A 27988-nucleotide genomic window follows, 5' to 3' on the forward strand; every position below is an offset into this window, starting at 1 on the left:
CGCAGCCCCTCCCCGGCCCCTCCCTCCGGCCTGTGCGGCGGGTCCGGCGGCGGCGCCGGCGCGGGGACAGGCGGAGACGCGGGACGTGGGGCGGCGCCGCGGGCAGGGCCGGGCGGACGGGCTCTGGCAGCGGGGGCAGCGCCGCGGGCCTCTTGGAGTGGCCGCAGTCCAGGCCTCAGTCCTGCCATCCTCCTCCCCCGCGGTGAGTGCGACAGGCGGGCCCCGGGCGTGCGTTTGTAGCCCTGTATGACCCGGTCCCAGTCCGAGTCCAAGCGGACCCGTGTCTGTCCGAGTGGCTGTGGGTGGGGGCGCGGATGCTTTTCGAAAGCTGTGCCTGTCTCTATCCACGTGAGGCGTGTCCCTGTCCGTGAGATCAGCGGGGGGATTCTTCTGTCTGTGGCTGCTCACGTGAGGTCCATGTTTGAGGGGGTAGGCGCGGGTGGATGGGTGATGGTTCCTTGGAGGAGCGCGGGGCTTGAGAGCTTGTGGGTGTTGGCCGAGGGTGCCGAACGCTGCGGCCGAGGGTGGGGGTGGGGGGTGGGGCTGCCGAGCGGGACTCTGGAATCTGGTGGCCCAGCTTGTCTGAAGGGCTCCTTTCTCCCCAGTGCAACCCCCTCCACCCAGCTCGGGCACCCAGAGGCCCACCAAGCAGGATGAAGGGCACACTTTCCTCCCCTAGCACCGCTTGCTGGACAGAAAACCTCATCTGGAAGCTGTTAATGTAGGAAGAGACCCCTCTGATTCCCCTGCAGCCTGGGCCCAGCCTGCAGGACCCCAGGTCTCTCCCTGGTTCTGGCCTTTCTCCCTCCTGGACTTGGCTTCAGATCCTGGACAGCAAACCTGCAGGGACAGATGGTTGCAGGATGGAGGGGCAGGCTGCACCCCAGGGAGATCAGTCTGGCTGGAGGCAGGCCCCGGGCATATTCCTGGTGCAGGGCTCTTTGATGTGGATAGCAGAAGCCCAGGACTGGCCCTAGTAGGAAGAGCAAATCTAGGAGGTCATAGCAGGTGCAGAGGTCTTCTCCACAAATTTCCCTCTGCCAGTCTGTCCAATATGCCAGTGTCCATTCATCCCCTCAGCAGGGCTTGGATTTGCCTGTGGAACGGGAGTCAGAGCTGCAGGCCTGACAGGTGCCCTGCCTTTCTTGGCTTTCATGCCTCCAGTGACAGAGCATTTACTCCCTTCTGCTGTGGAAAAGCTTCCTTAAGTTAAGTGAAGGTCTCTCTCCTTGAAACTTGGTTCACTTGTCTTGTTGCTTTTGCTTGCGCTCCCCCCCCCCCGCCCAGTCTCTCTGGTGAGAGGAAACTGCAGAGATTTAAATATGGCTCTCCTGTCACCAGCATGTACTGAGCACTTTATGCATGCTAGGTACTGTCTCGGCCACTTAGGGGACAATGGCATTCTTGATGAAAGAAGAGCTTTAGCAAGGGTCTGTGTGCAGAAAAACAGCAAAACCATATGGCTAGGGTAAAGGGTACTCAGAGGAAGTGTCATGGGTGACTTAAATGCAGCAAACATTTTGGAAGAGACACTAAGACCATCTTCGAACGTACTGCAATCTATAGGGGCCCTTGGCTGGAAAGAAAATCTTGCGAATCTCAGATTTTGGAAACAAAAAGACCCCACCCAGCCCCAATTTGCTAGTTAAGGGTGGTGGGGTAGAAACTTGCCTGGAGTTGCACCTTGAATTAGTGGAGTTAGTGTTAGAGTCAGGACTAGATCCTGGATCTCCTGACCTTTAAACTTAAACACATTTTAGAAGTACAATCAAGGCTATAGTCATAGCTTGTGTCTGAAAAGTAAAATAAGGTGAGGGATTGAAGAGACTCCCAGGATTCTGGCTGGTGTGACTAAGTGGATGGTGGTGCATTTTCTTGAGATGGGAAACACAGGAGGAGTAGGTTAGGGGGAAATTAATTCGGTTTTGGACCAGTCCTTATGCATTATCCAGGTAGCAAGGTCCAAGGTGCAGTTAGATATACAGAGATAAGGCTTTGGGAATCATGAGCAATTGTATGGTAATTGGAACCATGGGAAGTGATGTGATTGCACAGACACATGGGAAAAGAGAGAGGAGAAAAAACCCTAGCCCTGTGGAGCTAAACATTTAAGGAATGGGCAGTGGAGGAGCAATCAGAGAGGCAAGTGGAGATCCCACTTTGAGTGGCTCGGGAAAGCCACAAATATGGCCTCTGTCCTTTTGAGACTTGCTCTTTTGCCCAGTTGATCCATCTGTCTCCATTTTTCATGCTTCTGTTCCTTTACTCACAGTTTTCCCAGTATATCTGTCAAACTCCTATTGTATCTCAACACTCAGTTCAAATGTCCCTTTCTCTGGAAACCTTCTTTATTCTCCTCTACCACCTTCAGAGTTACGTAATTCCTCCCCTTTGCAGCCATAGCAGTTTGAACATGTCAATGTTCTGGCACTTATCACATGGTAGTTATCTATTTCCATGTCTCTTTCCGATATGTGCTAAGAACTCGTTAAAGACAGGGGCTGCATCTCATTCAGCTTTGTGTCTCCAGTTCCCAGTTAAAGGGCTTGGCCCAGAGTGTGCCCAGAGAAGTTTGAGTCTTGGATTAGCTGATTGAATGGTTCATTCCCCTACTCAATCTGGCCATTGTAGGGGAGATTGTGCTGTGAATTTCATCACTTCTCTTCCCTATCAATCTTATTGGAAGATTTCCTTGGCTTTAGGGACTTTACCTCATCCCATTCCAGAGAAACCCCCAAAACTTAAATCTGCAGTCATTTCTCATTTTGCTGAGGCCTCAAATGATCAAATATACTTGGAAGCTAGAGAGCTGGAGTGAGTCATTTTAGCAAGCAAGAGCCTAGCTGACCTCTCACATCCACTTTCTGATAATGTCTTTGTCACCTCCACTCACAGCTGTGTAAAGCATGAACACTGGGAATCTCATGAAGTGACAGACGTCTTGCAGGAAATTAGATGCTGCTTGAGAATTTGGAGAAACTGAAAAGCCTTGGAACACATGCCTTGTAGATGTCAGTGATCTAATGGACTCATCGTTGGCTGGCCTCATTTGCTCACAGTCGACTTTTTCCTCAGCCCCCTGGACCTAGCTTCCTCTCTTCCAGCCCACAGATACCACACTTCCTGAGAATAATGACGCTTTGCTGGGGGGTGGGGGGTGGGTGGGGGGGCTTTAGATCTTGGGGCCTCTCTATAGCATTTCACAATGAAGATCACTTCCTTGTCCTTAGAAATCTCTTGTCCCTTGGTCTTCATGACATCTCTCTCTCTTGCTTCTCCTCCCTCTCTGGCCACACCATCTCAATCCTCTTTTCAGGCTTTGCTCCTGGGTCCATCCCTTAAAGTCTGAGTCTCCTCAGGGCTCAGTCACAGGCCCTCCTTTCTCCCTTATACTCTCTCTGGGTGATATCATCTACTTCCATGACTTCTGGAGCCATCTTCATTCCACCAGCTCCCAAATCTCCAGATCAGACCTCTTTCCTAGGTTCCAGCCTAGCTTTCCTACTGCCGACGGTACCTCTCCATTTCAGTGTCCCGAAGGCATCTCAGTTTCATCATATTTAACACTGAACTTATTACCCTGTTATTAAACTGCACCTTTTCCTACATTTCTAAACTAGAAGACTGGGACTCATCTCTGATTCCTTCTCCCCAACTCTTCACATCAAATTCAACCAGGCACCAAGTTTTGTTAATTCTTCCTTATGAAACCCACTTCTGTAGACCTCCCCTTTTGCCACTCCCAAAGGGAGGGTGACTACCATCTCTCCTCTGGAATATCATAGCAGTCTCCTAACTTCCTTCTCTTGATCCCTCTAAATTGCTTTCCGTACAGCAGTCAAAAATGTGCTCTTTTCTCTTAGAACCACCAAATTAATATCTTTGGATAATGCATTAAACTTGTAGCAGGAAGGGTAAAGTCTAAACTCCTCAATAAATACAACACACGTTGCAGGATCTGGTTCCTACCTACCTCCTTGCCTGCTCTCTGTAACATTTACTCATTCCATAGCTCTCAAATTGAATGTCACTATCTTTAGGAGAACTACCTTGACTTCCAACCTTCACATCCCACCCCAGATCTGGGTGAGGTGACTTTCTCTGTGGTCCTTGAGTAATCTCTGCTTCCCCATCATAGATTGCAGTAATCTGTCTATTATTAATAGATTGGGAAATCCATGAATACTGAGCTGGGATGATTTATCTTGGTATTTCCAGGCCTAGAAGAGGTGTCCAGTGAATGGTGAATGAGAAAACAAGGTGCCTTTAGAACTGAGCCATAAAGAGATACAGGAATGGCAGGAGGTAGCCTGAGGAAGGAGGGTGAAATCTCCGTTCTGAGTTCAACCCTCTCCAAATGTCTACTGTAATAAATAGTCTACTTAAACCACTGCCTGTAGGACCTGAGGGGCAGATCTCTAGAGCAAAGTGGGATGGGGGAGATAGGAACAGGAGTCCAAGAGAAGAAGAGAACCTTAGAGAATCGGACGAGGGTATGGTCTCAGCCGCTGCTTGTCCAGTAAATCTGGGTGGGGAACTGAAGCAGGAAGGGGAAGGGAGGGAGGAGCTGCACGGTCCTTGGATGGTGCCCAATCCCCGCCTCTGTGTGACAAGCTGGGAGAGCCTCTTGGGCTTGGAGAGAGGCGGAGCTTGTACATTCAGCTGCCCCATCAGGGCCCAGCAGACCATTCCTATCTTCTTCCCAGCCCTCCCCCTCACCGGACCGACGGAAGCTTCAGCTCAGCTCTGGCCTCCCATTCCTTCCCCCAACCCTCCATCTGTCTTCCTGCCTGCAATGCTGTCCTGATATTGTCTCCAGATTCAGAACCTCTCACATCTGGAGAAAGAACCTCAGGATCCCAGTGCCCACATCAGGAGAGGATGCTCTCATCCTGCCCCACCCCAAGTCCACCCTCACACAAACATAGGGCAGGGCACATTCCCCAGCCCCTCTCCTGCCGCTCCCTAAACTGGAGAGGGCTCTGGACTGGCCCCACCGCCCCAATGCATACATGCATTCAGTCATTATCTTTAGAGAGCCAGGATACATCTGGCTGGCCACGGGGAAAGGTGACTTGTTCTAGTCATTCCTTTTTTTGAAGTAGTTCAGCTATTTTTGTTTCCCTTCTCAGCCAGATTTTTCTCATGAATTTTCTACACCCACTATTCTAACTTCATTCTTGACATGGCTTTTCCCTCTCATCTGCAGTCCATCATGATGTCCTCTTGATTCTACCTTCTGAATACTTCTCAAGTCAGTCTACTTATTTGCCTTTGTTATTGCCCATGTTATTTCATCTAGACCGCAGTAGCCTAAGTGATCTCCCTGCTTCCACTCTTGTTCCTCTTTAGTCTGCTCAGCCACCAGGGTAGCTTTTTAAATTTTTGTAAATAGCATCATGTTCTTTTTCCCCCAACTTAGAATAAAATCCATATTCTTAACACAGTCTACAAGGTCCTTCTTGATCGCATCTCTTGCCTTTTATTCACTTTGCTCTAGCTCTGTCCTTTTGTGTTCTCACATGAGCCTTCTGCCCAAGACCCTCCAATCATGCTATTCCTGCAGCCTAGAATGACTTCCCTTCCTCACTCCCCAATACTCCCACCCGGACTCCCACCATTTTTCTTCCATCCCTCAAGCTCTACTTAAAAGTCACCTGCTTGGAGAAGTCTTCTTTGATCACCTGATCAACAACCTTCTTTCTGATAGCATCCTATTCTCCTTCACAGTACTTTTGTTTTTCAAACTCCCCAATTTTTCAAACTGGATAGTGACCATATCTGTTTTGTCCATCAGTCTATCCCCAATGCCTTTAAAAGTAGGCACATAAATGTTGAATTACTGAAGGAATTTAATAAATATATCAATTCTTATGTTGAGTTCTGTGCTAAGTGGTAGGAATAAAAAGTAAAATATAATTCCTGCCCTCAGGAGCTCTCCATGCAAAGGAGGAAGCAGACAGGTAACAAGAAAATTATAGTTTGGTGTGATAATGGCTAGAAAGAAGGAAAGACGATGCCAAGGGACCTGACCCAGTCTTAGGGAAATCAGAGGCAGCCTTCTGTAGGAAGTGACCTTTAGGTTGGGACCTGACAGATAAGTAGGAGTCAGCCAGGCAAAGGAGGCTGAGAAGAGGATCTCAGGTAGAGGAAGCAGAATGTGTGACTGCCCATAAGCAAAAGAGAATGAGGAGTCTTCCAGGAACTGAGAGGAGACCAGTGTGATTGATCACAGAATCATGAGAGATGAGATTGTAGAGGAAGGTATGGATCAAAGGAAGGTAAGCCTTGTTGGGCAATTTAAGGAGTTTGGAACTTATTCTCTGAACAATGGAGAGTCATTAAAGGAATTTAAATAGAGATTAGTGACGAGATGAAATCTGTGTTTTAGAAAAATTGTTCTAGCTATGAGGGGAATGGGTGAAAAGGTACAAGTGAGGAGCCAAGGATACCGGTTAAGAGGTGAGTTCTGTGTTTCAGGAGAGAGCTAATTGATGGTAGCCCAAGTGGGGAGGGTAGCTGTGGGGTTGGAGAGAACCCTTCTAAATTAGGGTAAGATTTGCAAGACCTGGATACTGAATTCCCAGGCAGGTGTGCCAAGAGGCGGATCAGAGCCTAGGTGACAAGGCTGCAGATAGTCAGCGAGACGTGCCAGCAGGAGGAGGTGCCCTGGAGGAGGATTTGAGAGAGGCAGAGGAGATGAGGGTGGGTGTGTTTGAAAAGGTACATCCCTGTACCAGGCACTGAACACAAACTACTTCAAACTCTCAGAACAACTATTTAAGATAGAGATTACTGTTCCCGTCTTACAAATTAGGAAACTGCTGCTCAAAGAGGTGGTGTGAATTGTCTAAGGTCACATAGGTGGTAAGAGTCTGAGTCAGGTTTGAAACCCAGTCTAACCTTAAGTGTCTGCTCTTAACCAGAGCCCTGTGCTCAAGGGTCACCCAAGCTACCTACACCCATCATGCTCCTGCCAACTCACTGACCTGTCCTGCCCTTCAGCAGGGAATAAACAGAGGTCAGCTCTGTGGGGATTAGAGTGGTAGGGCTGGGGTGGGGAGTGCTGGCTTCCCTGGTGCTGACCATCTCCCCATCCACAGGCTGGTGTGAGTGATAGGAGCCATCCGTGGGCATCATGGCGAAGAGGGAGGACAGCCCTGGCCCAGAGGTCCAGCCAATGGACAAGCAGTTCCTGGTGTGCAGCATCTGCCTGGATCGGTACCGGTGCCCCAAGGTTCTGCCTTGCCTGCACACCTTCTGTGAGAGGTGAGGGGAGGGAGGGATGCAGACCTCAGAGGCCCCTGTGAGAGGGGAGCAGTGTGTGTACACCTTTAAGAGGTTGAGGGACACCTGTGCACACACAGGAGGGGAGCAGTTGAACCCTCCCAAGAAGGTGATGAGGCTGTGGGCCTAAGAAGCTGTGAGAGGGCCAGAAGCTCCTAATACTGGGCCATGGTCTCTGCCCAGAATAGGGCTTTTCCTGCCCCTTCCCAGACCCCAAGGCAACCCTTGACACTGCCAGAGAAATCTGACAGTCCTGGGACTCTCAGCCAGCCCTGACACCAGAGAGTTTGCCACCAATGGAAAGATATTTGAAACTAGGCTGCCCTTCCCTGCTCATCCCCTTGGTCGTCCTCAGGCCCTGAGTGAAAGGCTATTCCTTCCATCCATCATTCAGTCTTTCAACAGATACTTACTTGTTGAACAATTACTATGGGTCTGCCCTTGGCCTAGGCATTGGGTATGCAGTGATGCACAAAAACAGATATGTCTTTACTTTTAAGGAGCTTACAGTATAGTGAGGGAGAAAAATAGTAATCAGGTAATCATAGAGTTAAATGTATATGACATCCTTAAATAAATACTGTAAATAAAAGCTCATGGTGCTCTGAGTGCACAGCATGTGGGATCTGTTCTAGTCTGTGGAATCAGGGAAGGATTCCCTGAGGAAGTGGACTTGGAGATAAGATCCAGAGGATAAATAGGAGCTAACTAGGAAGAGGGGGATGGGGAGTACATTCTGGTCAGAAGGAAGTCCATTTGAAAAGGTCAGTCACATGGCTTGAGGGAATGTGTCAGGTAAAGGGGCCTAGAAGAAGCCGGGTGAAGCTGGAGCAGGGCAGGAGCGAGTGAGAGGGAGATGGGATGAAGCTAGTAGAGGTGAGTGGAGGCCAGGCCACACTGGGCTGTGTAGACCTGTTAGGGAATGTTGTCTTTACAGAAAGCCTCTGCAGGGTTTTATGCATGATCACATCTGTATTTACATAATATTATCTCCTGGCGCCTCATCCCTCATTACTCTGTCTTGGGTGCCCTGGTTCCTGACTCTTCTCAGCAGTCTTCACCCAAGCCTTCCTTTGGCCACCTGGCTTCCATGCTTCCAGGAACCCTGCTTCCAGCCCTGCTCTTTGAGAGTCCAACTCTACTGCCTTCTCCCCTTCACAATTGCTGTTGCTCTCCAACTTATCCCTCCCCTTCTTCCCCATTTACTGTAGACTTTGAGAACAACCCTCCTGCCCATCCCAGATTCTTCTATCATTTTGGGTGATTTCACTACTCACTTTTAGCTCTTGGTTCTTGATTGTTTCATCTCCAGTGACCTCCTAAACTCTCTCAGCCCTACTCTCTCCCAACCATGCCCTCGATCTTGTCATCAACTATAATAATACCACTCTGTGGTCATAAACTCCAATATCCCACCAGCTTGATTGGATGTAGACATCCAGCCACCTCAACTGCTCCTTCTTCTCCCAGCCTCCAGCCCCATCCTGGCCTCCCTTTCTTTCCAGGATGGTATGGTTTACCATCTGACTGGCCCCCACAATTACTTCACTTTGTCCTTTGCAAAATCCACCCAGCAGAACCTCAATCCTGAATCAGAACTGTAATTGCACATCTTGGCATCTTTCTCCTACACCCAGATTACTGAGCACTCCTGGAGAAAAGCTGTGCTTGGGAAATTATGATAACAATAGCTACCATTTATTGATTGCTTACTATTTGCCAGGGATTGGCTAAGTGATTTACACGTATTAATTTATTTAATCCTCCCAAGAGATAAAGAGATATTTTATTAGCTCTATTTTAGAGAAGAGGAAACTAAGGTTCACAGTAATTAAAGAAGGTTTCCAAGTTACAGAGCAAGTAAACAGTCTAGGTCTGAATCTAGGTTTGACTGCAGAGCCTCCACTCTTAACTACTACTTATTCATTCATCTATTGAGCCTTGCTTTCAAAGAGCTTTTGCTTTAGAGGAAAATGACTAATAAGCATGCCAACAAGAGAGTTGCAGCTTGTGCTAATTGTTCTACAGGAAATAGATGGAGTTAAGTATGGATGGGTAGGCCAGGGGCCACTCTTATGTAGAATCATCAGGGAAGGCTTCCCTGAGGAGGTGGCATTTGACCTGAGACCTGAGAATGAGGAGATAGACCTGTGAAGATTGTTCCAGGCAATAGGAAAACCTTAAGGTACAAAGGCCTTAAGGAAGGAATAAATGCAGCATGTTCAGAGACCAGAGAAGAAGCCAGTGTGGCTGGAGAATAGTGAGTAAGGAGGACAGTGGAAAGAGAGTCAATTCACAAGGGAGTTTGTAAGTTTTAGGAAAGTGTTTAGATTTTATTCTAAGTGCAATGGGAAACCATTGGAGAATTTTTTTTTTGAGCAGCAAAATGATGTGATATAAATTAAGTTTTTAAAAAACTCACTCTGGCTGCTGTGTGGAGAATGGGATTATAGAGGAGTAAGAGTGGAAACAAGAGACCAGTTAGGAAGCTATTGTAATAAGCCAGGTCTGATCAACAAAGAGGAGGTCTTGATAAGGTAGAAGGTATTTTGCAGGGAAACTGTAGATTCAGTGAGCTGAGAAGAGAGCTGCAGGGCACCAGAGTGGAATGGCTGAAATGCAGATTTCAGAGTTGATGTGCTGACAGGTGGGTAGGGCATGGAAGTGGACAGCTGAGGTGAAGGGGAAGGAGAGATCATTGGAGTGAGGTCAAGGAATTAAGGAATCATGATCATGAATGGGTCACCTTGCAGATGTCAGAGCCACTGAGAATGATGGCATGTGTGTGTGTGGGGGGGTAGTAACAGAAGAAGAGAGTGAGCTAGGAGAAAGACTTTAGCAAATGGGGGAGCCACCCTTAGGTCAGAGGAGACAATGACTAGGAGGGGTGGTAAGAGATAGAAGGCATGAGCTTCAAAGGAGCTGAAGAAGAATAGTTTAGAACTAGTGTTCCAGTTGGGAGCAAAGAGGACTCAACCCCACCTTCTGGCCCTAAGGAATGTGGAGTATGAGAGAAAAAAACACTCTCTACTTGGGAGGACTGCAGAGAAAAACTAGGTCACAATTAAATAAGTTAATGTTTGTGAAGCACTTAGAACCATGCCTAGCACATACTGTTTGCTAAATAAATAAAAGTAATTTAGATCAAAAGGCATCAGGAATGTTCAGAGAAGAGTCTATGGATATGGGAGAGTTTGCACAAATGCAGACCTTTTCTCCACAAATTTGTGGTCTCCAAACACAGCTGCCTTAAGTCCTGGCATCTGTTTCTGGTCAACTCCCTCTACCTGCTTTTCACCCTTCTCTGACATCCCTCCAGCTGATCTTACCTGAGGTGAGGTTGGTGTCCTCAACTCTAACTTTCCCCTTGTGCTCATCTGCATCTACCTCTACCTCTTCACCAATCCCTCCATTCAGAGGATGGAGTACCCTTCTCTTCAGACAAATCTGAGCCACTCCCCCGTTCCTGAAGACCTGACCCATCAGACTTCTAGTCTCTTTCACCTCTCCCTCTCTACTGCTTCCTTTCCAATTTATAAACATGTTTCAGGTACCCATTTAAAACAGAAAGGTAAGAACTCTCAGTTCCTTGTCCCCCTCTAGCTGCCATCAAATCCCTCAACCCCCTTCTCCCCCATACTTCCAACCTCCCATTCAGTCTTCAGCTTGCTTCTGGCAAGCTTTCCTTCCCCCATCTGACTCTGTTTTCCTTACAGACAAAAGTGCCCTCACATTGCCAGATTCAATGGGTATTTTCCAGCCCTTATCTTACTGACTCCTCAGCTGCTTTTGGCACTGATGACTCTCCATTCCCTCCTTCTAGAAATGTGCTATGACTTTGCTTCCCTGACACTGTCTTTCCTCCTACCTCTCTACATGTTCTTCTTCACTCTCCTCATTGAGTTTTTGCTGAGTGCTCTGTCCTACCCTCTTCTCACTGTATACCTCTGCTAGGCTGATCGTATCATCTCCATGGTTACAAAAACTATCTAAATGCCGATGGCTCTCCACCTCTATCTCTAGCCTGCCTTCTCTCCAACTGTCTACTATATCCTTCCCTTAGATGTCCCATTGTTAGGATAAACTCAACCAGAACAAAGTTGAATTCCCCTGTAACCTGTTCCTTCTTCTGTATCTCACCTGAGTATCATCAACCATCCACTAGGTCATCTGAACTAGGAATCTGGAAGTCAAACAAGACTCATCTCTCTTGCTCCCCATATCTAATCAGACAACCCCTCCCACTGGCCATGCTTCTTATATATTTCTCAAGTTCATCCCCATTTTAAGGACCTTTATTGCTCCTACCTAAACCCAGATCCTCCTCACTTTTGCCTAGCCCATAGCAAGAGTATATCGCTTAAGCACATGCTTTGCCTTGGATTTGAAGCCCAGCTCCAGTGCTCACTGGATTACTTACCATTTCGGAGCCTGCCTCCTTGTCATTAAAAAGGAGATCATCTTAACTACCTCATAGGATTGTTGAGAATAAATATAAAGCACACAGCACAGCACCTGGTACATACGTGTCTAATTAGTAGTAACCAGATTATACCAATGATGCCACTGCCCCCACCTGGTGTCTTGTCTCCTTTGTTCACCCTCCATATAGCAGCAGTGAGGAGGAGCGTTATGAAATGTAAACTCGGCCATGCCACTCCCCTGCCACTCCCTGTTGCTATAGGAATAACTTCTAAGCCCCTTGATATACATGGCCCATGAGGTCCCCTGCAAGCTGGCCTCTGCTTCCCTCCGCAGACTTGTACAATTTCTTGCCATGGACCTTGTCTCCAGCCACATCAAATTGCTTATAGCTCCTTATTCACACACTTCTGTACCTGGAACACCCTTCCTTCTCACCCTGCTCCTTTCTTTGATCAAACTAATATTTATTCATGAAGACAGCCTCTATCACCTTTTCATGAAGCCTTTCCTGGCCACCCTTCCCACCCAGGCTGGGCTAGATGCCTGTTCTTTGCATTTCTTTATCACTGAATCTACTCTATACCCTAAATTAATAATAAATCGTATCAATGGCTTAAATTATATAGTGCCTTCTGCAAGTCAGGCATGGTTCTAAGCACATGACATTGAATCCTCCAATACCCTATGAGATCTATACTGTCTTCCTTCTACAGAAGAGGAATTCATGGCCCATAAAAGTTAAGTAACTTGTCCAGGGTCATGCAGTGTAATCCATGGCTCACCTGGGAGTTGAACCGAGGCAGCTTAGCTCCAGGACCCAGGCTCTTAATCATTATACTCTTCACTTCTCTAAACTCTCTTTCTGGGACATTTTATCTCTGTAGACTGGATGTATTTTAAGGGCAGATCCTGTGCCTTATCATTGTGTCCCCAAAGCTTGGCACACATTTGGCAAGAGTAGGCAGTCAGTAAGTGTTTAATGAATTAATGAAGGGGAGTCTAGTTGCACATTTTCTGTGAGCAGGGCTTGTAAACACCCGTGAAAGGTGAACCTGTGTTTGTGCACACCATGAGGAATACAGACACATCTGCTCTTCGGAGGGAGCTCAGGGATGTGCCTTTGACACCTGCTGGTGAGATGAATGTGTGTGTTCATTAGAGAGGTGTCAAAGTGAAGTGTAGCAGCACACATGTGAGGAGGTGGTTGTGCGCCCTGTGGGAGGGCTGAGAAGGGGTGCAGAGGTCCTGCTCTACCCCCTCTCCTACCTTTGACTCCCCCTCCTCCCTGGCCAGATGCCTCCAGAACTACATCCCTGCCCAGAGCCTGACACTGTCCTGTCCAGTGTGTCGGCAGACATCCATCCTCCCCGAGCAGGGCGTCTCGGCACTGCAGAACAATTTCTTCATCAGCAGCCTCATGGAGGCCATGCAGCAGGCACCTGATGGGGCCCACGACCCTGAGGACCCCCACCCCCTCAGCGCTGTGGCTGGCCGCCCCCTCTCCTGCCCCAACCATGAAGGCAAGGTGGGCCCAAGCTAAGCCCAGTGAGGCCAGGACTTGGGGCGGGAGGGGGATGGAAGGTGTGGGGAGACAGTATCTGTGGGTGACAGGGTATTCGTCTTAATCTGGATGAGTGGTCCGGGTAGGGGGAGCAAGGGGGAGATGAGGGACAAGCGGGCAAATAGGTGGGGAGGGGGTGAAGAAGTTTGGTGTACAGCCGTTGCCTGACTGGTGTGCTTGCCCTGCCAGACGATGGAGTTTTACTGTGAGGCCTGTGAGACAGCTATGTGTGGCGAGTGCCGCGCAGGGGAGCACCGGGAGCACGGCACGGTATTGCTGCGGGATGTGGTGGAGCAGCACAAGGCAGCCCTGCAGCGCCAGCTCGAGGCGGTGCGCGGCCGGTAGGCCTTGGGTGGGGCCCTGGGCTAGCATGGCCATCAGGATGGTGTCTCAACAGGGGCAGGGGAGAGATCCTGGGGGGGGGGGGGGGACGGCGGAGAAGGGGGAGACAGAAGTCTCAGGGAGGGCAGGGAGGACCAGATGGGTGTGTGCTGAGAGGGTAGGGGTCCCAGGGAGAATGGTTTGGTGAGGGCACCCTCCAGCAAGCCCTATGTAACATGCTTCCCCTCCCCAGACTGCCACAGCTGTCTGCAGCTATCGCCTTAGTGGGGGGCATCAGCCAACAGCTGCAGGAACGCAAGGCAGAGGCCCTGGCCCAGATCAGCGCAGCCTTCGAGGACCTGGAGCAGGCACTACAACAACGCAAACAGGCTCTGGTCAGCGACCTGGAGGCCATTTGCGGGGCCAAGCAGAAGGTGCGACCATCCCTCCAGTCTTCCCTGTGACTGTTCGTCCTGGGCTGGCCGCGTGGCCTCCATCACTTTCCCTGCCTTTCACACCTGTGCTCCCCCTTCCTTTGTCTCTAGCTTCCTGACATCTGTGCTGCAGGCACCCCTGTCCCTTGTCCGCACCCACCCTCTTGTATCTTTTTCATGCCTTAGCACTGCAGGCTCATGAAGAATCACAGGAGCTTCCTCTGTGCCAGTCCTCGCCCCCAGCCCTCCCTTTCCCTTCCCCAGGTGCTGCAGACCCAGTTAGACACACTGCGCCAGGGTCAGGAACACATCGGCAGTAGCTGCAGCTTCGCGGAGCAGGCCCTGCGCCTGGGTTCGGCTCCTGAGGTGCTGCTTGTGCGCAAGCACATGCGAGAGCGGCTGGCGGCGCTAGCAGCGCAGGCCTTCCCAGAGCGGCCGCACGAGAACGCACAGCTGGAACTGGTCCTCGAGGTCGACGGGCTGCGGAGATCCGTGCTCAATCTGGGTGCACTGCTCACCACGAGCGCCACTGCACACGAGACGGTGGCCACAGGCGAGGGCCTGCGTCAGGCGCTCGTGGGCCAACCCGCCTCGCTCACCGTCACTACCAAAGACAAGGACGGGCGACTGGTGCGCACAGGCAGCGCCGAGCTGCGCGCTGAGATCACAGGGCCCGACGGCACGCGCCTCTCCGTGCCCGTGGTGGACCACAAGAATGGCACCTACGAGCTGGTGTACACGGCACGCGCAGAAGGCGAGCTGCTGCTCTCGGTGCTGCTCTACGGCCAGCCGGTGCGCGGCAGCCCCTTCCGTGTGCGCGCCTTGCGTCCCGGGGACCTGCCACCGTCCCCGGACGACGTCAAGCGCCGCGTCAAATCCCCGGGCGGCCCGGGGAGCCACGTGCGCCAGAAGGCTGTGCGGAGGCCCAGTTCCATGTACAGCACTGGTGGCAAACGGAAGGACAACCCTATTGAGGATGAGCTCGTCTTCCGCGTTGGTACTGCGGGGTGGGGTAGGGGGAGTGGGACCTGAGTGCGGGCTCAGACGCGGGGAGTAAATTCTTTGTTTCCCGCGCCGTCCCTTCTGCACAGGCAGCCGCGGACGGGAGAAAGGCGAATTCACCAATTTACAGGGTGTGTCAGCAGCTAGCAGCGGCCGTATAGTAGTAGCAGACAGCAACAACCAATGTATCCAGGTAAGCACCTGTCCCACCGCTCCCCAACATGGAAATAAGGGCTCCCTCCCAAGCTACAACCTTCTGAGAAAACAGGGTTTGCAAGTCACCTCCCGAAAGATGAAACCCTACAGATAGAACTATTCCTTAAAAAGCTAGGAATCTTTATGCACCCACATCCTACTCCACCTCCTTGGCTACAGCAGCCGCCAGCACATCCTAGTCAGGAAGGTGGACTGACTGCTTATAACTGTCCCTTCCAGGCTGTGGCTCAGGCCAGACATCTCCTGGACCCCTCTGCCTGCACTTGAGCCATGGGCTTGCTCACTTTCTCTTTTTTTCCTGCTGGGTAGGAGGCAGGCTCTGCCCTCCCCTGCTATCTTCCAGCATCCTTGCCTGGCTCCTGAATGTGTGTTTTTTGCTGCTGGTCTCTGCAAACATCTAGTCAGCTAGACAGTAAAAGGGGATTAATTAGTGAAAAGAGGTGCCTTTCAAAGTGGCTGGAAATCTCAGCACAGCCTCACAGATGATCTTGCCCCTGCCCCACCCTGTACCTCTCGCACCTAATTGAGGCACCAGCTGCACTGAATGGACATGGTTGCTGCTGCTCTGAGAGTCCCTTAAAACCAGGAAGCGTGGTGGTGTTCACCCTCTATTCCTGGTAGCAAGCCCAGAGCCCAGCATGGCAGGCACCAGTGTGGTGGACACGGGGTATGAGTTAAAAGCTCAGGCTCTGAAACCAGACACCTGGGCTTGAATCCTAGCTCTGCCACTTACTAATAAGTCATGTGACCTCTCTGAGCTTTAGTTAAATCATGTGTAAAATTAGGAAAACAATACCTCATAGGGCTGCTGGGGGCATTAAATGACATGATGTAGTGTGTCTGACACATAGAGGGCTTTCTAATGTTAAAAATAGCATTGTCCAGGTGGGGCTGTAAACAAAGGCCAGGAGGTAGGAAACTGCTGCAGGGAGTTTGTTCCTATCCCTGCGAGGCAGGAGGTAGATTACTATTAGGAGCCTGGGTGGCTGAGGGTCAGAGGGTAAAGGGTTTGGAGATGAAGCTGTGGAGTTTTGAATTTTGATTTTTTCTAATTCCCATGCACTTTAGTTCCTGGAAACATTTCACCAGTTAGCAAAACTTCCCTGGAGGCCCTTACTTCACAACCCCTATATATATATATTTTAAATTTTTATTGTGGTAGCATATATAAACATACAATTCTCCATTTTAACCAGCTTCAAGGTTACAATTCAGTGTTATTAACTGCATTCACAAGATTGTGCTACCATCACCACCATCCATTAAAACTTTTCCATCACCCCAAACAGGAACTCTGCACTCATTAAGCATTAACTCCCATCCCTTCCTGCTAACCTGTAACCTACTTTCTGACTCTATGAATTTACATATTCTAGTTCTTTTTGGTAAGTTAAATCAGACAGTAATTGTCGTTTTGTGCCTGGTTACACCACCTGTGGATTTAACCTGACCCTGCCTGAGTATCCCAGTCACTGTTCCAGCTCTGCCTAGGGTCAATGCTTAGCAAATTTCCTCAGTGCTTAGAAAGCTCATGTCAGCTCCTGACTGGCTCCTGCTTTCCACTTGCTAGGCTGAGGGTGCCAGGAACTTTTCTAGGGCCCTGTTCCAGTCCTGCCCAGCTGCTCTTTATTCCTACCCCATTCCAAGTGCCGAGGTATGGAGAGGTCCAGGCAGCACAGGGACGCGTTTCATTTGTGCTGTGGTCCTACTCACATCTGCAGTCACACCCTTCCCCCTCCCCCAACTCCTTTTCTCTCCCATAAGCCAGGGATGCTTCTTGAGATTTTCAGCACCTTCCCCTGGTGTGCCCATATCCAGAAAGATGCATGGCACTCTTTGTCTGCCCCGGTGAGAGGCTGTGCTTGTCAACTGGTCCAGGGTGGGGAATTGAGAGGAGGGCCAGGTACAGCCGCCCCTCCCTACCAGATACCTGCTACTGTGCACAGTCCTCCTCCTACTCCCACCTGCACCCCAACTTCATAGCTGCTTTGAGTCTGGCTCTCAAATTCCAAACTGAGTTTCTGCTTCTCTCACTCAGGGGTCCTCAGGCCTGGTATGGGGTCCCTTCACTCAGTTCATGAGGATTGGGGTCCACATGAACTTTTCCCCTTTGGTGCCTTCTGTGGTAGAGGCTGAGATAAATCCTCTCATTGAGCTGAACTAGCATCAGCTGACAGAAGAGAAAAAACACTTCATGATTTTAAATGGAAGAGTTTGATTTGTATATATTATATCCTTATATATAATTGAACTAATTGAATTAGTTGAGAAATTTTATCAACTCTTCCATGAAAACTTCATTTCCTTTAAGAATAATATTAATCATATTCTCCTCTGAGATCCCCAGCCATTTTTTATTTTATTTTAAATTCCTTTTATTTTTCTTTTCTCTAAATATAATTTTTTAAAAATTCACATAACATAAAATTAACCACTTTGAAGCAAACAATTCAGTGGCATTTAGTGCATTCACAATGCTGTACCACCACAACCTTTATCTAGTTGTACCTCTTTTCCATCACTCTGGAAATAAAAACACTGTACCTACTGAGCAGTTTCCTCCCATTCTCCTTTTGCCCCAGCCCTTAGCAACTACCAGTCTGCATTGCCTCTATGGATTTACCTATTTAGACATTTCATATAAATGAAATAAAGCAAGGGACCTTTTGTGTCTGGCTTTTTTCACTTAGCATAATGTTTTTAAGGTTCATCTACATTGTTGTCCTCCAGCCTTTTGCTATAGCATTTATCATACTTTACCAGCATCACTGGTGGGTTTTGTTTTTGTTAGGTTTTGTTTTGTTTTAGTCTCTCTCCCCCACTAGACCCCAAGATCCCTGGGACTCTCCTTCCTGCTGCTGTCATATAAGAGTGAGATGTTAAAGACCAAACTAGGGCACCAGAAGATTCTCGAGATGTTAAGAAAGCCAATATGGCAGATTTTGGTGAGCCAGTAGATGTCGAGGGAGAGAGAGGGGTCAGGAATGGCAGGACTCAGTGGCCTGGCTGGGTAGGAGCAGGCTGGGTCTAAGATGATGAATTCACCTTTAGATGTGTTGAGTTTGAGGCAGCTGTGTGGCATCCAAGTAAAGCTGTCCAGTTCTGGTCTGAATTGAGCTGAGGAACTCATTATTTTGTTCAATGCCTACCAAGTGCCAATTACTATACTAGTATTGGAAATGCAGTGGTAAATAAAAGACACAGTCTCTGCCTATATAGAGCTTACATCCTTAGAAAAGGACACCACTATTTTACACCTATTTAGTTAGTCACAGAGGTGGTAATTGTTAGGAAGAGAGCTATAAAGCACATATCTTAGAGACCTAACTCTGTGTGTGTATTGATTCCGGGGGAGGGAGGTGGTCAGTAAAGGCTTTTCTTGAAGAAGTAACCTGGACATTTGGAGAACTGAAGGATAAGAAGGAATTGTCCAGATGTAAGGGGTGAGATAGGCTAAGATGGGAAGAACAGGACCCTGCCCCACCCCCCACCCCCCCAAGCCTCATCATTGTTGAGTCTCAGACTGAACTGCCTGGAAGAGGCAGATGCATTACCTCACTGCTCATCTGTCCCTTTCACATCTATTCTTAGGCCCGTTTTGCCCCCCTTCTGGTCCTGGCAAGCACTGTCTTGTGACAGGGCACCAGGGCAGAACCCAGGTGCTACAAAGTTCAGCCAGGTGAGGGCAAGGTGGAAGGTCAGCATTAGGCTGGAGTGATGTCTGGTGGTGGGACCGGTTCAGGCAGCCCTGCCGGCCTAAGAACTGGGGATGGGGTGGGGGTAAAGAGCCAGACACACTAAGGAAGGAGCAGGTCTCCTTCAGAGAACAAGGCCTACGGCTCCAAACTTGAATTCTCCAAGGCTGGTCCTGTTACTGATTCATCTTGTGTCCCCAGAGCCTGTAACAAAGCAGAGTGGGGGAGACTAATAATGAGTAATGTTTTGGCTGTGAAGGAAAATCAAGAAGATTTAGCTTAAGAGGGAAAGAGGGTTATGGGAGGTTCTTTGAGGGTAAGGAAATTTGAGCATGTTAGCCGGCTAAGAAGGAGAAGCCAGGAAAGGGCAAGAGGTTGAAAGATTCACTCTGTCCTGGAGGAAGATCACCTTGTGGACCCCAGAGCTTGAATGGCTGGACTGGCTGATCCATGGGACTAATCCTTTACACTCTCTCTCCCTTCACCTCCCCTTCTGATCTTCTACTAAGTCCGGTAGCATCTACCTCCTATATATCTCTTGAGTCCATCTACTTCCCTCCAGCCGATTTCCCTCATCTAAGTCATCATCATTTCTCACCTGGGCTACTGCTGTATCCTCTAACTAGTCTGAGGCTTCCAGCCTGGACTCCTCCCTATAGTTAGATTCTGCCCTTTCTTAAAAGCAAATCTGACCTTGTCATTCTCCTACCCAGAAATTTTCAGTGAATCCCTATTACACTCAGGAAAAAACACAACTCTTCTTGTTCACCTGAGTGCTCCCTGCAATCCAGTCACACCAGCCAGGTCCTCAAGCATTGCCCAGACTGGACTCTGCCTTTTTCATGCCATTTATAAGGCTTGAACGTCTTTACTCCTCCTTCACTGGTTGCCTTCCGTTCATCTCTTGGCATTTTTACCAAGCTCTTAGCTCAAATGACCCCTTCTCTGCAGAGCCTTCCTGACCACTGCTGCTCACATTCCCATTCACACCTCTCCCACATGTCCCTTAAGGTCTGTGTCACACCAGCCACCGTGTTTGATTCCACCCTCTGTCCTCTCATAATATCAGCAGTGTTTATTGAATGACTGAATGAATTGGGGGGGTCTCTTCCCTCAGGGTCCTGCTGCCTTCCCTCTCTTCTCACAGTCTCTCCCCTCTTCCCCACTCCCTCCCTTGCTCCCCTGTTCCAGGTTTTCTCCAATGAGGGCCAGTTCAAGTTCCGTTTTGGAGTCCGAGGGCGCTCTCCTGGGCAGCTGCAGCGTCCCACAGGTGTGGCAGTGGACACCAATGGAGACATCATCGTGGCAGACTACGACAACCGTTGGGTCAGCATCTTCTCCCCTGAGGGCAAGTTCAAGGTGAGAGGCATGCTGTTTCTTACTGTCTACCCTTCTGGTGACCAGCCAGGCTGACCATTCTGGTGGCTCTTGGTGGTCAGGGCCTGGACTAGTCCACTCCTGCCTCCTCATGCTTTCAAGTTCATCCCCAGCCCAAGGTTCTGCTTTGGTACCAGGCTGAGACTACTCCCCCCCCCACCCCTCCCCCGCCACCAGTTAGTATAAAACCCCTTTTAAGGATATCCTCTTCTTCCAGACCAAGATTGGAGCTGGTCGCCTCATGGGCCCAAAAGGAGTGGCTGTGGACCGGAATGGACATATCATTGTGGTTGACAACAAATCTTGCTGCGTCTTCACCTTCCAGCCCAATGGCAAGCTGGTTGGCCGTTTTGGGGGCCGTGGAGCCACTGACCGCCACTTTGCAGGTATTGAAGGACAACTCAGAGATCTCTTTTGATACCCCAGTCCCCAAGAACTCTCCTGGATACCCCATCTCTGAAGACCTCTCATATATTTTGTCCCTAAAGACCCTCCCTATATCCTATCTTATATCCCTATATCCTACTTTATATCCCTGTATCCTACCTTATATCCCTATATCCTACCTTCATTATCCCAGAGACTTCCTCCCACTTATCCCAGTCTCAGCGATCCCACCCTTCTAACACCACAGCTTTTTCATCCCAGGTACTCTTCCCCATTCCACTCAGAATCACAGCTTACTACCCTAGGGACTGCTTTATAATTTCAGGACCCCATTTTGTAGCTGTGAACAACAAGAATGAGATTGTGGTGACGGATTTCCACAATCATTCAGTGAAGGTCAGTGTCCTCCCTCCTTCCTTCAACATCCTTTCCTCTTCCACAAGAGTCTCCTCTCTCAAATCTTTTCTTTTTAAGCCCCTTACAACAATTCTTTCAAATAATAAACACCTTTGGCATGGCTACTTTGTCCAGGTACTATGCTAGAAGCTGGGGAGTCAGTGATGAACAGAGCAGACCAGACACATCCCCTGTCTTCTTGCTTAAGGTCTAGTAGGGGAGAGAAAAGGATAACCAGGAAATTAAAAAGTGATGTGATAAATTCTGTGATTGGGAAGTAGAGAGAACTGTTGGAAGACGTGGAGAAAGACTTGAGTCAAGTGTGACTGTTTGAGAAAGACCTAAAGAGCAAATGGGAATTAAGCAGAAGGTAGACAAGGGGAGAGTATTTGAGACAAAGGAGGAGCCAAGACCAGGAGGTGTGGGACCCCTTAAGATGTGTTCACAATGCTACAACTGGTCATGCTGGTTTGAGGAGGGGAAGATGTGAGGCAAGGATGCTATTTGTCTATGATATTAAGGGGGTTGCTCTTCCTAAGAGCCATGGGGCGCTATTGAAGGATTGTGGGGAGACGAGTGATAGGATCCTGTGTCTTAGAAAGATCTTTCTGGCTGCTGCATTGGAGGGCTCAAGACTTGAAGCAGGAAGATCAATCTTTTGCAATAATCTGGAAATGAGCAATGATGAGGTTCTAGCCCATGATAAAGGCAGTGGCAGTATAAAGATAGGCACAGATTTGGGAGGAGTTCAGATAGAATTAGTGGATTGTGTTAATTCCTTGGCTGTGGAGCAGAGGAGAGGGTGGTGTCAAGAATGACTTATGGCAAACTTGACGGTGCCAGTCACGAAAGAGAGGATGCAGAACTGCTTTTCCAGGGAAGACGGGCTGTTAAATTTGATGTGTCCAAGGGATATCAGCTGGGGATGTCCAGTAGGCAGTAGGATACATGGGTATGAAGCCTAGGAAGGAGGGGTGGACTGTAGCTGCAGCTCTGGGGTCCTCAGCCCTGCGTGTTCACCCCATCCCCTTCCAAGTCCCCTCCTCTGCCTGAGGCCTGGTCCCCAGTCTGCAGCCCCTTCCCCCACCAGGTGTACAGTGCTGACGGTGAGTTCCTCTTCAAATTTGGCTCCCATGGCGAGGGCAATGGGCAGTTCAATGCCCCCACAGGAGTAGCCGTGGACTCCAATGGGAACATCATCGTGGCCGACTGGGGCAATAGCCGCATCCAGGTGAGTAAGACCCAGGGATGGTGTGGGGGTGAGGCTTCCCGTCGTGTCCCCCGCCCACTCCTTCCCATTGCCCCTCTTCTGCCTGGCCTTGCCTCTCCCCACAGTCTCCACTCCTTCCCCAGGTATTTGACAGCGCTGGCTCCTTCCTGTCCTATATCAACACATCTGCGGAGCCACTGTATGGCCCACAGGGCCTGGCACTGACCTCGGACGGCCATGTAGTGGTGGCCGATGCTGGCAACCACTGCTTTAAGGCCTATCGCTACCTCCAGTAGCTGCACAGGGGTCCCACCTGGCTCATGGAGGGACAGACCTAGGGGTGATTGGACAAGAGGGTCTGGCCAGGAGGTAGGCCAGACCTGGCAGCACTGAATGTGGGCTGTGGGTGTGGGTTCACCCCATGCCCTCCCTGTCCCCCTCCCTCAACCCCACAGTTGCACTTTATTTATTCGGTTCTTGCTTTGGTGACTGAGTGGGCCTGGACTATGGTCCCAAGGATGTGTGCAGAGCTTCACCCTACCCCCCCACACACACCTCCCCTTTCCCCTCAGTCTGCCCCACCCCCAGCCTGGGGCCAGAACAGCCTCTTACTCCAGGGAAGATGTCCCTCTGGTTGTCTCCTTACCACCCATACACACTGACAGAGACAGCAATACCCCACCCCCCATATTAAATAAATGTCTTCGACAAGATGGTTTTGCTGGTTTCTTGCAGGGTGGGACTGTGGGGGGATGGGGTGGTAGAACTGGCTCTGGACTAAAAGGTTGGGTGGGCAGCATTGTCAGGGGCAGGCAACCCAGCTCTCTGTCTTAGCCTGCCATGCTGCTGACACATGGCACTCAGTGGGTTGTCTTAAATAACAAGCACTTTTTAGCTCACGGTTTTGGAGGCTAGAAGTCCAATATCAAGATATTGGCAAGACCAAGTTTTCTTCCTGAACTTGGTAGTGCTCTGGTGCTGGCTTGCTGCAGTCTGTGGGGTTCCTTGGCTTGCATCTCTGCCTCCTGTCATGGCAGTCTCTCTCTCATGGTGTCTGTTCTTCTGCTTTCCTTTGACTTCTGTTTGCTCTCTCAGACTGACTCCAAATTTCTTCGGTTATAATGGACCCTAGTAATAACAGATTAAGATCCATCCTCATTCACTTGGCCACATGGTAACTAAAAACAACACTCCAAAGGGTTCTATTTATAAGGTGTTTATACCCACAGGAATACAGATCAATTAAGACCATGTATTTCTTGGAGTACACGATTTTCAGTCTACCCCACTCCATATGGGGTCCTGCTACTTTGAAGCTTCAGGAGAGGAGATCAAGAGAGGGTAAACCCCTGGAATTCCAAGCCACCTGCCCAATCCCCGTCCTCAAGCCCTGCATTTCCTGTAGAAATAGGCAAATCTTTTGCCTCTCTACCTTGGGGCTGGGGAGGAACCTGGGGAAAATAACCTTTGCCCAAAACACGTCCAGCAGCTTCCAGGGAGAACATTTTCAGGGGGTTGAAGGAATCCTTGACCCATACCTGGGCTAGGGACTGATGGAGGTGCATGGTATGCTTACATTCCCCTCCCCCACTCCCCATTTGATATTGTGCAAGCACACCCCACAACGCCATCCAAAATATCTAGAAAAGCATATAGGACCCTCTAGCATTTCCCTCACCTTTCCCTTGTCCTTTTCCTTCTTTATCAAGGTCAACCCTATTTGGACAGCCCTGGAAATGGTGTGGGAGACTCCATGGCCAGTTTTAGAGCTTAGTCCTGAAGCTCTTGCTCCATAACTCCTTTCCAAGATTGTATGCAGTCAAACAAGTGTCCTAGTGTCCTGTTCTAAGTTCTAGTCTGCTATGCCAGGATTTGGCCGCCAACTCCAGAGATATTTAAAACTAGCATTCAGTGATCCAGGTGCACAGTGGGGTAGGACTACTATTTCTCCCATTCTACAAAAGGCTGAAACTTGGAGAAATAGATCGTATCACAGACCATGAGCAGAGCCCAGTTTTGAATTTGTAGCTATCTTATTCCTAAGCTTCTACTCCTAATTGGTAAGTTATAGTGTCCTTCTCATCCTGTGCCCCTTGAGCCTAGCATGGTGACCAGTAGAGAAGGCACTCAACATTTAACACTTGGGAATGAGACTCTGGGAACGTTGGTCATGGGAGGTCATCAAAAAGATCAAGACATTATCCCCATATAGCACAATTCCTGGGGCTAGGATAGGAGGGGCTGTGTAAGGACCTCTGGAAGACCAATGGGGGCTTTGTAGAGCTCAAGGGCACACTGGGACCATATAGAAGTCTCACTCTTGCTTGGCTTCCTGGTAGTCTGTATCTCCACTAGTTGGGGCCTTGTAGACAGGTGGAGAGGCAGATGAACTCTAAAGTTCAAAGGTTTTGGGGTCATCTCCTGGAGAGCTTTCAGGTGATGGTCTACTCCTCCTCCTGCCCACCACCCTTCACTCCAGTCTTGAGCAATGGAAGCTCAAAGTTTCCAGTTGTCCCTCTCACATGCTTGCTCCCAACAACTAATTGTAGCAGAATAATAAAATGGCAATAAGGCTGACCTTCCTTGGGTTAATGCCTGCCTGAGAACAGGCTGCTGAAGCCAATTTCCATGGATACCAGATTAGGTGGTCTGCCTCAGCTGTACAGGTGTCTCAAGGTGGGCTCACTCAATTTTTCCTAAATCAGATGATAGAGGGCATTTTCTTTAGCCCAGAAGTAGACCACAACTTGAGTCAGGAGACATATCTTGAATGAGCTCTGCAGACTTAGGGATTGCAGAAGAAGCCCTGCCTGGTCCCTCAAGGGCTCACACATCACTTAAATAGGGCTGTCCAGTAATCAGAACAAGGTGAGCCCATATGTGGTCTGCAGGTTCATTTATTTACCCAAAAAGGACTTATTGCACACTTTCTATGGGTCAGACACAGTGGTGGACCCTGGGAATAGAGGCAGAAATGGTCCCTACCTATATGAAGCTTATATTGAATGGGAAAAGGAGAAAACAGGAACTAAATGTGTAATGACAGTTTGCATTAAGATCTGTAAAGGAAACGAATAGGATGCAGTGATAGAGGGTGGGATGTTAAATAGTGTGGGCAAGGAAGGCCTCTTTAAGCTGTGACCTGCAGGTTGGTGGATGGGGGGATCCTCTGTGTTGAGAAGACAGGGATGATGATTTCAAAACTTTCTACAAAGCTATGTGTGCTACTGGTATAAAGAAAGATATAGAATTGAGAGTACAGAAATAAACCCACACGGCTGTTGCCAATTGATTTTCAAGAAGGGTATCAAGCCACACCATATGCAAAAATTAACTCAAAATGAATCAAGGGCTTTTAATATAAGAGCTAAAACCATAAAACTCTAAGAAGATTGCATAGGAGGAAATCTTCATGACTTTGGATTCTTGCCAATGGATTCTTAAGTATGGCACCAAAAGCACAGGCAACAAAAGAGAAAATGGATAAATTGGACTTCCTCAAAATTACAAACTTTTGTGCATCAAAGGACATTATGAAGAAAGTGAAAAGACAATCTACAAATGGAAGAAAATAGTTAATCAAATATCTGATATGGGTTTAATGTCCAGAACATATAAATAAACTCCTACAACTCAACAGCAAAAGGACAACTCAATATTAAAAATGTGCAAAGGACTTGAATAGACATTTCTTCAAAGAAGATATACCTATGGCTAATATGCAATGAAAAGGTGCACAGCATTAGTCATCGCAAGTCAGGGCAATGCAAATCAAAGCCACAGTGAGATACCACTTCATACATACCCACAAGATGGCTATTATTTAAAAAACAGAAAATAGCAAGTGTTGGTGAGGATTGGAACCCTCATGTATGGCTGGTGGGAATAGAAAATAGCAATCACTGTGGAAAACAGTCTGGCAGTTCCTCAAAAAGTTAAACATAGAATCACCATATGACCCGGTAGTTCCACTCTTAAGTATTTACCCAAAAGAATAGAAAATAGGGGCTAAAACAGATAGATACATGTACAACAATGTTCATACCAGCAATTTCACAATAGTCAAAATGTTCCTGTCAATAGATGAATGGACAAACAATGTGATATATACATACAATGGAATACTACTCAGCCATAAAAAGGAGCGAAGTTTGGATAAATGCGACATGAATGAACCTTGAAAACATTTTGCTAAGTGAAATAAGGCTAGACACAAAAGGACAAATCTTGCATGTTTCTACATGTGTGAAATATCTAAAATAGGCAAATTCACAGAGATGGAAAATAGATCAGAGGTTACCACAGGGAGAAGGGAAAAGAAATTAATGCTTTAATGGATACAGAGTTTCTGTTTGGGATGATGAAAACTTTTTGGTGATGGATGATACAGATGGTAACACAGCACTGTGAATGTAACTAATACCGTTTAATTATACATCTAATGGTTAAAATGGGAAATATTATAAGTCTTAGCACACACACACACACACAAAATGTTTTTAGAGAGTTCCAGACAAGGAAGAACAGATAAAATGTCCTGAGGGGTCAAGATCTTAGTGAGTTTGAGAATCTGAAAGGAAGCCAGGGTGGTTGGAGTGGAGGGAGGGTGAAGAGAGAGAGGAAAGAAAAAACTTTGGAGAGTTAGGCCTGAGTTGCATCATTTAACTCAGGAAAAGAGTTTGGATTTGATTTGGAGTTTAACAGTAAACCACTGAAACTGTTAAGCAATAGGACTGAAAGGAATGCATTTTGGGGAGAATCTGGCAGCTGGGCAGTGATTCTGTGAGGTGGAAAGAAAAGTGAGAATGAAAAGCAGACAATTACCATCTCTAAACTACTCTCTCTTGAGCCTGTGGAGACCTTAAAATCATCTATAGTCTTTGACCCAGCAACTCCAATTCTAGGACTGTATTCTAAGAAAACAATTGGGAAAATGCACGAAGGAGTGTATGCGCTAATATTTCTTACAGCTTTACTTACAATTGAAAAAACAAAAACCTGTTCCATCAGTAGGGAAAGGTTAAATTCAGTATGGAGTAGATATAGGATGGAACTATATGCACTCTTTAAACTGCTGACTAGATATACTGTGATGTTAAAAAAGTTTTATAAAATCCTATCTTTGTTTTAAAGAGTATTGTAAGAATAGAAAAAGGATAGAATACAAAATAAAATGTTAATAGTTGTGTTCTTCGGTTAGTTGAATTAAATTGATTTTTAAGTAGCATAAGACAGTCCCATTTACGTTGTTGAAGATTACTGTGGTTGCTGCAGAGAATGTATTGTTGAGGATCAGGAGAAGTAGGGAGGCTATTTCAGTGGTTCAGACAAGAAGTGACAGTGTTTTCATTAGCTAGATAGGATGGAGAGAAGTGGACAGATTTTAGGTATAATATGGACAGGATTTAATATTTATTAATCATATCTGGTATTTCAGGCACTGTTCTAGGTGCTGAAGACAGTGAGGAATAAAGCAGATGAAATCCCTGTCCTGTTCTGAAGACGGTGTGGTGGACAGTAGGATGGATAGTAGTGGGCTGGTGCTGATTTATGATCGGAGAGCTGATTTCCAAATTGCCAGGAATTTTGAGTTAGTATTGAACTCAGACTTAGAAAAAATTAAATTATATATAGTTAAAACTAAATACTTTTTGCTTTAGAACTTATTTCTAAGTTA

At 48.1% G+C, this 27988-nt stretch overlaps 1 protein-coding gene and 1 long non-coding RNA gene across 6 annotated transcripts; one reads left to right on the top strand and one right to left on the bottom strand.

The window, feature by feature from the left end:
* The first annotated feature begins 61 nt into the window (after window positions 1-61).
* TRIM3 (tripartite motif containing 3) lies at window positions 62-23024 on the top strand. 5 transcript variants are annotated; one of them, XM_058305814.2, is made up of 13 exons: window positions 62-202; window positions 2896-7021; window positions 7104-7269; window positions 13006-13237; window positions 13463-13614; window positions 13848-14028; window positions 14293-15025; window positions 15120-15223; window positions 20133-20300; window positions 20536-20704; window positions 21031-21101; window positions 22192-22332; window positions 22455-23024. In XM_058305814.2, exons 3-13 carry the CDS (start codon window positions 7139-7141, stop codon window positions 22605-22607), a joined length of 2235 nt encoding a protein of 744 aa, XP_058161797.1. In that variant the 5' UTR covers window positions 62-202; window positions 2896-7021; window positions 7104-7138; the 3' UTR covers window positions 22608-23024. The 5 variants fall into 5 exon arrangements, with proteins under 5 accessions (XP_058161797.1, XP_004466978.1, XP_012383865.1 ...); XM_004466921.4 differs by lacking the exon at window positions 2896-7021; XM_012528409.4 differs by lacking the exons at window positions 62-202; window positions 2896-7021 and adding an exon at window positions 266-413.
* Window positions 16383-27988, bottom strand: LOC131280072 (uncharacterized). The gene is made up of 2 exons (XR_009187654.1): window positions 24890-27988; window positions 16383-23439 (listed from the first exon to the last, which is right to left on the bottom strand). It is a non-coding gene; the product is annotated as an uncharacterized lncRNA (long non-coding RNA).

Source organism: Dasypus novemcinctus, chromosome 10 (assembly GCF_030445035.2).
Source record: "Dasypus novemcinctus isolate mDasNov1 chromosome 10, mDasNov1.1.hap2, whole genome shotgun sequence".
NCBI lineage: Eukaryota > Metazoa > Chordata > Mammalia > Cingulata > Dasypodidae > Dasypus > Dasypus novemcinctus.